The 12,101-nt window shown below is 40.8% G+C and overlaps 1 protein-coding gene across 1 annotated transcript in view; it reads right to left on the reverse strand.

Annotated features, from left to right (window-relative positions):
• Nucleotides 1-7,574: 7,574 nt before the first annotated feature.
• Nucleotides 7,575-12,101, reverse strand: part of gpr158b (G protein-coupled receptor 158b) — a 50,656-nt gene continuing 46,129 nt past the window's right edge. Inside the window, exons 9-11 of the mRNA XM_016283622.1 lie at nucleotides 10,577-10,682; nucleotides 10,318-10,464; nucleotides 7,575-9,373 (exon numbers count right to left, since the gene is read on the reverse strand). Coding sequence (XP_016139108.1) covers nucleotides 7,637-9,373; nucleotides 10,318-10,464; nucleotides 10,577-10,682 — 1,990 coding nt within the window. The 3' untranslated portion in view covers nucleotides 7,575-7,636. The remainder of the gene's footprint in view (nucleotides 9,374-10,317; nucleotides 10,465-10,576; nucleotides 10,683-12,101) is intronic.

A 12,101-nucleotide genomic window follows, 5' to 3' on the forward strand; every position in this document is an offset into this window, starting at 1 on the left:
CGGGTCCTCGCTGCGGGTTGAGCAGGAGGCAGAGAACGCTGACCATTTGAGGGCATAGAGGCGTCTTGTAGATGGAGCTCTAGCCTGAGAAATGGTGTTTAGAACACACTCTGGGAGGCTTGCAGGCTCCCGTCGAGTGGCCAAAGATGCAGAGCTCACAGCTCGGGCTGAGGGTGCCATATCGTCCTGTTCGCCTGAGAGAGGAGATTCCACCTCAGGGGAATGGGCCATGGGGCTGCTACGAGCAGCTGCGACAGCTCTGACAACCAATGCTGGTTTCACCAGAGCAGGGCCACCAGGAGAACCTTCCATTCTTGTTCCCTGATTCGTCTGATTACCTGCGGGATCAGAGCGATCGGGGAAAAGCATAGAGAAGGAGGTTGGGCCAATCGTGGGCCAACGCATCCTTGTAATAATAGATTGGGCAATAAGAGTTGTCTTTTGAGGCAAAGATGTCCACTTCCGCCTTGACAAAGACCTTCCTAATTTTTTTTTTTTTAACCGTCCGTGGATGAAGCATCTACTCTTCTGAGGGGACTTTGCTTTGTGACAACATGTTCGCTCCTTTGTTCAGTTTGCCCGGAACGTGTGTTGCTCTCAGCGAACGCAGGTTGCGCTGAGCCCATTCCAGGAGACACTCTACCAGCACAAAGAGGCGTCTCGAGGAAAGCCCTCCCTGGCAATTTATGTAGGACACCACAGTCATGCTGTCCGAGCAGACCAGAACATGGTGTCCCCTCAGGTCGAGTAGAAAGGTTTGACAGTCCAGACATACCGCCAGCATTTTGAGGCAGTTGATGTGAAGACCGTCCTCTACTTCTGACCAATGGCTGAAAGCCGGTTTTCCTTCGCACAGAGCTGCCCAACCTATGTTGGATGCATCTGTTGAGACCACCTTTCTCCTGCAGACCATTCCCAGGGGAACACCCTGTTCCATCCACTGAGCATTCTTCCAAGGGGTCAGGGCTGTTACACAGACCTGGTCTACCTTGATAAGCAGGCGTCCGTGATGCCACGCATGGGATGGAACGCGCAGTTTCAGCCAGTACTGAAGGGGATGCATACGAAGCAAGCCCAACTGTAGAACTGGAGACGCTGTGAGCACACTCTGTCATGACCACCGCTCTCATTTGGGTTGAGTCGAACACTGTTCCCAGGAACGATACTCGTTGGCTGGGGGACAGTGCACTCTTGGCAAAATTGACCCTGAGCCCCAGGCATTCCAAGTGGCTGAGGAGGAGGTCTCTGTGAAATAGTGACTCCGCCTCCGACCGGGCCAGAACGAGCCAGTTGTTGAGGTAATTGAGAATGCGGATTCCCTTCTACCTCAGAGGGGAAAGAGCCGCATCCATGCACTTTGAGAAAGTCCGTGGAGCCAGGGACAGTCCAAAGGGAAAAACCGTGTATTGATAAGCTACTCTCTTGAAGGCGAATCTCAAGAATCGCCTGTGGTGGGGGCTATCTGGATGTGAAAGTAAGCATCTTTCAGATCCAGCGAAAAGAACCAGTCCGCAAGCAGAGAAGAGCGAGACTCATGCCCTCAGTGAAGGTATTCCGTCTCAGTGAGCGCGCAGTCTCTGTGTGGGTGTTCCCCAGACAGGAGACACGCTCACTACCCTTCTGCATCGTACAGGATTCCCTGCACGAGCCACATGTGCAGTGTGACATTTGCAACAACGTCGCTAGAAATGTGCTCTTTAGAAATGTGCTTTTTTAGAACTCACCGGATAGCAGCAGGGCACTAGCTGAGAGCTGCGTGGACGCTGAAAGCGGCTCGGGCTGGAAGCGCGGAGCGAGATCAGCAGAGCGGAGCAGGTTTCTGAATCATCTCTCCTGTCCGTAGCGAGGCGTATCAATGGCGAGCGGCTTCCAGTCTCGTAGAACAGCGAAGAGATGATCGTCGTCACTGAAGGAGAATTAATCTGTATCCTATGGTGAAGCGGCCACTTATATAGCCAGATGGCCCCGTCCCTTAGGTGGGCTTCGTGGCCATAGGTTCATGCAGCACCGCTGCCGAGCGAAGTATCGATAGGGAACTCAGTGAAGTATCGATAGGGAACTCATACGAGTAAAGTATCGATAGGGAACTCAGAATACCTACTTGGGGTCGCTCGAAAGGACTTGGTGAGACCCACAGGGCAAAGACTCAAAAACCGAGTGAGGAACAAGAGGAAAATTCCCGCAAGTAATTTTCCCCACCACCATTTAAAAAAAAAGGGGCTATATGCTATGTTTTAGTTGTATTATTTAGCCAAATCATTGATTTACCGTTACATCTATCAAGTCACCAACATGTATAATATACAGCAGAGACTGGATATAGTCGTCACATGGAAACATTACAACAGCTATATTTTAAATGTTACACAAAAGATTGTTTTCTGTTAGTTTTAAAAAACGCCAGATTTAAATACCTATAGTTCAAATCGACTTACCTTTTTCCTGGGCAACAACAGTGGAAATCTATGCAGTTTCCTAGATACAGGATGTGTCTCATCTTACCCCACTCTCTCTTACTGTGCCTTGTGAAGGTCTTCAAACCCCCAAAACAAATTCTCTTATTTACTGATTTGAAAAACTGCAGTATTCATTTCCAGAAAGGTTTGTGAGAAAAAAATAATGAACTAATTCGTCAAAGAGATTGTTGGTATAATTTAGGGGTTGAACATTGCATTGCCTGAACACTTCCTGATCACTGAAACAGAAGTGCCACTGGGACATCCACTGTGTTATGTTTTTGCCCTTCAGAATTTTTTAAGGAAATAATTGTCACATATAAAATTTTTTAATAATTACATAAAATATCAAGCTTGAAACTGAAAATGAGAGGGGTTTGAATACTTTTGCAAGGCACTATATTTTTATTTCAGTTGGAAGCCATATCCATTTTATTTCAACTGGAAGCCAGTTTTTGTGGACGAAACTTTTACATTTTACATTAACAAGAATTGAAAACTTCTGAAAAAAGTGTTTTACTTGGTATATATGGAAACTTATTGAAACCTTAAAGCAAATAAGTGTGAAAATAAGGCTAAAGGCCCATTCACACCAAGGATGGCAACTATAAATGTAAAGTTTTAATAATTGTTCTAAATATATGAAAATAGCGAAGTCCACACCACAGCAATATCGCTTTTAGAATGATGTTTTTTCAGCTGATGAATGAGAAAAAAACATTGACAGCCAAAATGAATCCACCCAACTTCAAGGAGCATTTAAAGTGGCAGATATAACTGCAGCACACATTATTGTCTGTTGTTGGTGTGGAAGCTAGTTATCATTACAGTTAGCTTTCTAAAATACATAACTTAAATACACAGGGGGAAACAAGGCACAGGTGACCTGGATAACGCTAACAAGGACACACAAGGAAGAACTAAGGCTAAGGGGAACACAAGGGACCTCTAGAGGCATGGAAACAAACTACAGGAGGTAGAATTCTGACATGATCTGACTTTGAAGTGTATGTGTGTGTACTTGTTTTTGCTACATTGTGGGGACACACATCCCCACAAGGATAGTAAAACCTTAAATTGTTGACATTGTGGGGACTGGCCTGCGGTTACTAAAAAAATAGTAAATTATGTTTATCTGAAAGTGTAATAATGCAAAGGGTTAGGGGGTAGAAAATATTGTTTGGTCAGTAAAAAAGTAATAGAAGTCTATGGAAATTCCCCACAATTCACAGAAACAAACGTGTGTGTGTGTGTGTGTGTCGCGTGCACAGTGGCTGAGTGGCACAAAAAAAGCTCAGTCACTGGCTCATTCAATTCTTTGGTTTTGTATGTGTAAGTGACTGTTTTTATTCGAGAAAATAAAAAATAAAAAACTCATTATGTTATAGGCTCCAGCGTACCTAACTAGTCTTCTACCACGCTACAATCCATCACGCTCCCTAAGGTCGCAAAACTCTGGACTTTTGGTAGTACCTAGGACAGCAAAGTCCACTAAAGGAGGTAGAGCTTTTTCGCATTTGGCTCCCAAACTCTGGAATAGCCTTCCTGATAACGTTCGGGTTTCAGACACACTCTCTCTGTTTAAATGTAGATTAAAGACACATCTCTTTGGCCAAGCTTTCAAATAATGCATCTCATAATCTTGTACTGCAGTTATATCTGATCAAATACATATTATTATTCTTTAGTTTGGGTTAAACAAATCAATTTTGCTTGGTTGGAACAGCAGCTACGCTAATTATGTCTCTATTTGTTTCTCTGTTTTGTAACTAGGATTTACACAAGCTTCAGTCTGGATCCAGAACACCTGAGAAGAGATGATGCAACCCCTCAGAGGACCTCAGATGATGCCAACCCTGAAACAACTTACAGAACTACCACATTTTGCTATAAGTTTGATTGCATCATATAATAACTGCTGTTAATAGTGTTCATCGTCTGTTTGATTACGTCTTTAATTGATTTTTCCGTACATTTCTGCCATATGTACATTAATTGACAGTCACCACTGATAAGCTACCACTAAATATTGTAGAAACTTAATTTGCTGTAAAGTTGCTTTGCAATGATTTGTATCGTGAAAAGCGCTGTACAAATAAACTTGAATAGGCTCATTCAATGGATTGAATATGGGTATGTTTCTGTGTGTGCGTGTGTTTTGCCACATTGAGAATATTGTAGGCTCATCCATTCATTTATGTGTATGTATGATCTGCATTGTGTTGGTTTATTGATTTTTATTGGAAAAATAAAAAAAAATGCTTTGAATTTTAGTATTTCCCATTCATTTCCTTCATTTCCTATGGGCGCCCATTTTGGGGCACGAATGACAAATTAAGGATTTTTTTTTTCTCAAACACTTAGGAAACTATTTTAAAAAACAAAACAAAACAAAATGATTTTGCTCAAATTTGTCCCGAATGACGACTGAGGGTTAAACCATGTTGATACATATTTTTGTTAGCATTTTTATATATATATATATATATATATATAATTGAATTGAATTGAGAATGTTATGATATATATATATATATATCATAAGATTCTCATTGCACTGCTTTCTCAGTTAAGCCACACGGTGAACGGTTGGTGTTTGGCCACAGGGAGGCAGTCTTACTATTTGATTTAACTCGACACAAACCGTACTTACCTCATTTTATTCACACCCCTCAGCTTATCAAACAAAGATTTCATGTGTTTTGCACACTGTCTTCTGCTTCTCATTTCCATGCACGCATGGGTGTATTAGGGCTTGGGTATCTTTTGTGAACTGGGTAATGTTGATCAGTGACAAAATAACCAGTTAATATGTGTAATGTGTTCTGTGCTTCTCAAAATTAATAAAAATTTTGTTGCTGTGTTTGATATTGGGTTGATGTACTTTTGATTATTTTCTTTTGCAGCCTTTTTGTGATGGCCTAGAAAAAAACAGACTATAGGCACTACTGTATTTCTTAATTCAAATAGGTGCTTAGGACAGCTAAAGATAAATATTGAAAAAAGCAACTTTTGAATGGTCTTTTCCACATAAGAGATTTTGTGGCTTTATATGAATCCTAGAAATTGGCTTTAAAAAACAACTATTTTAGGGTGATTATTTCCCTTGATATATTTTAAAGGAATAGTTCTATATTAAGATGTTTTTAAATTTAACTTTCCAACTTGTGAAAAATTTCAAATATGTTTATATATATAATTGATGGACTGGAGTGGTGTTGATTACTTGTGAATTGTTATGATGTTTTTATCAGCTGTTTGGACTCTCATTCTGACGGCACCCATTCACCGCAGAGGATCCATTGGTGAGCAAGTGATGCAATGCTAAATTTCTCCAAATCTGTTTTTTTTTCAGTAGACATAAAGCAAACCCATGAGAAGTAATCCATTGGGGACTACTTAAAAACTTCATCATAAGTGTATGATGAGGATCATGAGGCCAGTAAAATCAGAACACAATATGTTTATTGCAGGAAGTATTGTATGTACATGCTATCACAAAGAAGCAGACAATATCTATTTACAGTAGAAATGTTCCCATTTGGATTGCTATTGAGCATAACAACTGCATAATACTGAAGTTAGGAATGTAACTTTGCATTGAGATATTTAATAGATACACAACACTCCTGCTGATTTGGAATTTCATGTGCAGTAAAAAGACAGACCTACTCACTGTCATGCAAGAGCCAATGTGACTTTGTATACATTGATGCAACAATCATCAATAGGGTGACATCACTAATTATGCTTTAAGACAGTAGTTGATACTGATACAAATCACAACAGAACAGAAGGGTTTCGGTAAAACGGAAACAAAAAACAATACTGTACAAGCAACAATGCAACAGAGAAGTGTGCCCATGCAGTGATCAAAGAAATGCTTTGAACTGTAATTCTCTGTCAATATTCAACATAGATAAAAATTTTAAAAAACTTGGTTTACTCGCATTCATGCAGTTTACTGATACAAATGTTTTACAAAGAATGATGAAACAACTGATTTACATTGCAGCCTGCTGGTGTACAGTTTACCATTCATTGGGTCTCTTTGATTAAATAAATTAATGTTTAAAACATTAATAAAATAGTACCCATGAATATGAAAAATGTCCCTAAATATATTTGGTAAATTGAAGGTTTTTAAGGGATATGTTTTTCAAAGACAGATCTTATTTATTCATCACTTACACTTCAAGTGGGCACGAGGTGAATGTTGTTTTTCATAAAAGTTTTAAAGAAATGTTTTAATATATTTTTTGCAGTTTACAATTAATTAAAAAATGTAGACAAGAATAGGGTAAAATGAGCCTCCTATTAACTGCTATTATAAGAAAACATTTATAGCATTTCTTACAAGCTCAACTTTCCCGCAAGTAATTTTCCCCACCGCCATTTAAAAAAAAAGGGGCGTTTTTTTTTCTAGGATTGATTGTGTTTATAGGGTGCAGTCTAATATGAGTTAATGCTTCATTTAAAAAAACCGCATTATTTTTCTCATAATTTATCTTTATTCCACACCGCTCTGTCCCTTCTCTGAAAAATGCACTGATCATTTCCTTCTTTTAGATCACTAAACCGCCTCTAGTGCGCGTCTAGGCGTCCCACCCCTCAAATAAGTGTATAATTGGAACAGTTCATTGTTATAGCTGAGCTGAATGAGAGAGAGAGAGAGAGTTGCAGAGCGTGTGCAGAGCAGGGGGACGCGAGGGAACAGGATTGAGAACCGCTGCTTTAGAACATTGATTTTGAAACTTGTGAATCCATTAGAATCGTTAGAAGACAGAATTGTGATTCATATATGAATAGATTTTTATGTGCACCTCTATTTTTCTCTTCCTCTTTTCTAAAGCAGCGCAGCATGGCCTCGCCCCCTTTGCTGCCTTTTTCCAGAGGGCGGGGTTTATCTGGGTTTGTGATGTCACGAACCCAGGAAGTAACTTCTTGTAATCCCTACCAGCTGTTTTTGTAGGCATTAAACTGCCAGAATTTAAAAATATATTTTAAAATATCTCCGTTTGCATTGAACTGTCAGCTTCGTAACTTTGCAGATATTGTTTATGTTCAAACAGCAACATTGCACACTAACTAACGTTAAAAAAGTGAAATCGCAATGAACCACCCCTTTAACTTTCATCTTAGAATCCCTACTGGAGTGGTCTAATTTTGTGATTGCTGTGTCATGCACTTTTCCCTGACAGCTTCTCATCAAATTCCCATGGACAAACTTCAGCCATGTTGAGGTAAGTGGAGGATGTTCGAGTTGTGTGGTTCTCAGTCGTTGCAGGCTGTTTATCATTTGAGGTAGCACTTGGCAATACCTCTGTCTCCCAGGGGCAAACGTCAGCACGCTTACTGATGGCGGAGTCTCTAGTAGAGCTCCTCCTCCTTCCAGATGCCACTGTGGCAACTTGGTCTCCCTCTGATGATTGGCTTGTGCGACGCTTCTCGGAGGGTTTGCTTGAGGAGCTTCTCCGCTCCTTACTCTTGGACGTTCGTTTGTCATCTTCTTTATCCTTAGCTTTGTCTTTGGAGGAGCAGGGTCCTTTTCTTTTCGAGCAAGAATCTCTTCTCTTTGAATGATGTGTGGGGCTGCAAGTCCTGTCCTGGTTGGGGGACAGAGGGGGATCATAATCCCAAGAGCAGATATCCACCATGAGAGCTGGAGGCTGCAAAAGGCTTCCTGTGGACTTGGAGATGTCTGAGAGGATGATCTTGGGCTTTCCATCCGTGGGAGTGACACTTTTCTTGCGGCTTGTTCTCTCGAAGGACAGTCCTACAGGCTCCATTTGTTGCACCGGTAGATCCTCAAAGTTCCACGGACTTGTGTCTTTGTGGGCATTGAGGTTAAGAGGTGATTTGGGTTTCCTCCCTTCATCCCTGTCCCCAGTCTTATCTCTGGAGCGGCGCCGGTTTGACGGAGATTGGCCTAACCCTTTTTGTTTGTGTTGAGACTTGTGTCCACTTTTTGCACTGCTCCCATGGATCGTATTAGTTTCGGTGGGAGCAATGGAAACATGCTTCTGGGACTTGCCCTCCGTTGGAGTGGGTAACTCCTCCACTTCCCAAGGGCACACCTCAGAGAGGTCGTACAGGTCCTTGCTCTTCCCTGGTTCTGAACAAATGGAGGGCTGACTGCCACTCACTTGCTGCTTCATGATGCCTATCTTACTAGGCGTTTTGGTGTACTCAACCGACTGGCTGATGATCATTTTTGGTAAACACTCAGGGGATTCGTCGACTTCCGAAAGCGCCGTGCTGTCCCTTGCTTTGAGAACCTTTTTACTGGCATCTTCCACATTGTGGGTCTTCCCAGCAATCCCCAGTGTCCTTTCTCTGGCGCTAGCAATGACAGACAGTGACTTCTGTAACATCGAGGTCCGAAGATGTACAGGCTTTTTTTCTGCTGCTAGGTTATGTGCACTGGCAGACTTGCACACTAAGGGCACTGACTCGGTAGATTCAGCTAACTCGACCTTTGGCTCCTCAGGGTTCTTCTTGTTGGACCGCCGGCCCATCAAGGAGTCAAGCAGAGAAGTCTCAGTAGTAGAGTTCTCCATTTTATCTTCATGCACTCCATTGGTTTCCCCATCTTGTTCATGCGTATGGTCATAGCTGTGAGATCTCTTCAATGAGAACATCTTACTCTTTAACGATTCTTCCCTTGACTTCCCAGAGTGAGACGGGTCAAATGGGTTCCTTCTCAGAGTGCCTCTGTTACTCCCATGGTCACTTACGTCTCGATCTTCCCGGCTGTATTGCCGACTCACTGTCTCGGGTATTTCTGTGATACGGCGCATTAGTGTCCGTCCAAGTCCTCTCTTGAAACTGCGTTTTTTCTGTAAGTGAGGGTTATTGGCCAGCATCTTCTTTCTTTTATAGATCTCCAGTTGGGCATAGAGTTTCTTGAGCTCCTCCTGATAAAGGCAAAGAACACATAAAACTGACACACAAAACATAGTTAAGGTTTTCACTCTTGTAGAAGAACCAAACTCAGACACCTCTAGTCCAAACTGACCAAAATATGAATTAAGTGAAAAAGAACCCAATTTTATTTGCATTAACATTTATGTTAAGTGTTTTTGCAAGTAGATTGTGAAGAGTGAAGTGAATATAGTAAAGAAGGAAGACGGGATTGGAAAGGACCAAAAGCTGGGATTTGAACTCCAGTTGCCAGAAGCACAACTGCACTAAATGCCAGGGCACCGGCCAAGAGGCTATTGTTTTTTTTACATTAAAGTGAACTCAGATCATATTTTGCTTGTGATCTGGTCTCCATCGATAATTTAGAGATCTGGGAATCAACACACAATGGAAAGGTTTTGATTACTGGATACATATTTTACAGAGAGATGGAACTCATAAAGAATAAGTATTCAATATCAATATTAAGCAGTTCAATATTAATAATCACTATTCCATTACCATGGGAACCCTATAATTTACTCCTGCTGTAATCTCAATAAGACTGGAATAAAAATGAACACTGCCCCTGTCGTGCTCATCATCATTACCTTTTTTACAGGTAACCTATGATGGCTAAAATTATTTGTAATATTCAGAGCTATGCTAAGAATTTCCTGCTAAAAAGTACAGTTTTCTCAAGTTCAAGGTAAATTGGAGCTTCAAATTCTTGCAAACTGCTATTAAATCCCTAAAAATGCACCTAGTCTGAAACATAATAAGAGTACTTAAACAAAACGCAGAGATATCACTAACAAGACTGTTCACTGAAATTTAAACAGTAATCTAAATGAGATTCTTAATCAACACTAGACAATTTTGAACAATGTGGTCAGATTTTTAGGATATTGTTCAGGAGATTGTCTAAAAGTTCAGAGAACCAGTGAAGATGTCTTACCCTAATGTCCTCGGGATCCAGACTGTGCTCACTCCAGGCAGATGTTATGCTGCTGTTCAGGCAGGAGCCTGAGTGACCCATATCCAGCTCATCTTCATACGCCTCTGTAGCTATATCCTCCCGTGTATGAGTTCCAGTGAACAAGAACTGCAGTGAAGGACAAAACAATCTATGAACCTTTCTCAAAAACATGACTGTGTTAATCTTCATAAGCTTTTTGCAGACATTCTATAGATTTAATGACAAGGATAATAATCACCTTTGGAATGAGAAGCAATCCCAGAGTAACCGTCACTGTCAGGTGCGTGTGGACGAAAAATAACATTAGCATCCAATCTGGATGCAGCCCAGTGCCGAGACAGAACCTGTAGATAAGACCAAAGCTTGTTAAAGGTGCCAAAAGCAAATTTCATCACCACATGCAGGCCGATCCTCTGACTTTTTTTTTTTGACAGAGCATCACAAATGGCAGATCAAAGCTAAATAAAAGGATCAGGAGCAAATTTCACAACTTCAAACAGCATGATGAGGGCAAATGTAATTGAAAGTGTGGTGTGGCATCTAAGGGCTTGCTCTGTTTATTTAAACAAAGTTTAGTCAACAGGGTTAGGTATCCTGATGATTTTGGAGGCAATGGAGGTCACCGTTCCTCTGTCATGCAAAGAGTAATGAAATTCTGGCTCATTAATCACACTGCCTTTCAAGAGCTGCTTTGGCAAAGCATCAAAACAGAGCATCACCACTTTTCAGACAAACAGAGCTTATCTGCTTGAACCAGCAGGGGTTGCAGACATCGGCAAAGAAATGGAGTGTGGAGAAACAGATTCTGCTAAAACTGCTAGGCACTGAGATACGTCATAAATAACACCAGCGCATTTTTACTCCACAAGTATACTCTAGGGCAGAGGTTCTGACTCGGGACCCAGATTATAAATGCATGAAGTAGCAGCCCAATGCACTACCAAAACTGTTTATCATTCAAAAATAATGCAGTTGCTCTTAAAAAAATAAAATGTCCTTAAATGTATTGACATTAATTGCATAGACCCAAAAATATGCATCATTTTTAACAGGCAGAATACTGACATTTTTGAAATTCTTCTGAATATGAGAAATGCACAGTCAATAAGTGCCTAAACATATCAATACAGTGTTTATCAATGGTTTTATGCTGTGGGGGAGCCAACAATTCAATGAAAAAAACATGTTTGACACAAGCTTCAAGTTAAGCTGCAGAAAATTAGAAATGCAGAGTGCATACAGATTTTTGAGCTTATCCATTTTTCTGTTCAATCTATACATGCATTGCTAGTTGTATCTACTGACTGTGATCAGATCTAATGCTGCATTCAAGTTCTCGTGAGAAGTTCAAACTTACATAGAAATTGTAATTACCACTGTTTTCAAGTGACACATCAATTACCTTCTTTCCATTTCACAAAGCCAGAAAGCATTTAATCAGTAACCTAACAAAATGAAGAGCAAAGAATTCACATTAGGTGTGTAATTAGTGTTTTATCTGTGTATTTTTTTCATTCTTGTGTTGCCACAGAGAATGATGGGAAATGCAGTTGGTCGTACAAGTCTGTCTCCTCATAAATCAGCTAACTGAGCAGAATCTTCAGCAGCACACAGAAGGCCTACAAACTGAATAGTGGCATCAACATTCACAATTACAATTTATTATGAATAATACCCATTTGATTCTGCCATAATTCTTTATTTTGCAAAAAGTTGAGACTTCCCTAACTAACCCTAACCCTAACCCTAACCCTAACCCAACT

Source organism: Sinocyclocheilus grahami, unplaced genomic scaffold, assembly GCF_001515645.1.
Source record: "Sinocyclocheilus grahami isolate Dianchi unplaced genomic scaffold, SAMN03320097.WGS_v1.1 scaffold176.1, whole genome shotgun sequence".
In the NCBI taxonomy this organism is placed as follows: domain Eukaryota; kingdom Metazoa; phylum Chordata; class Actinopteri; order Cypriniformes; family Cyprinidae; genus Sinocyclocheilus; species Sinocyclocheilus grahami.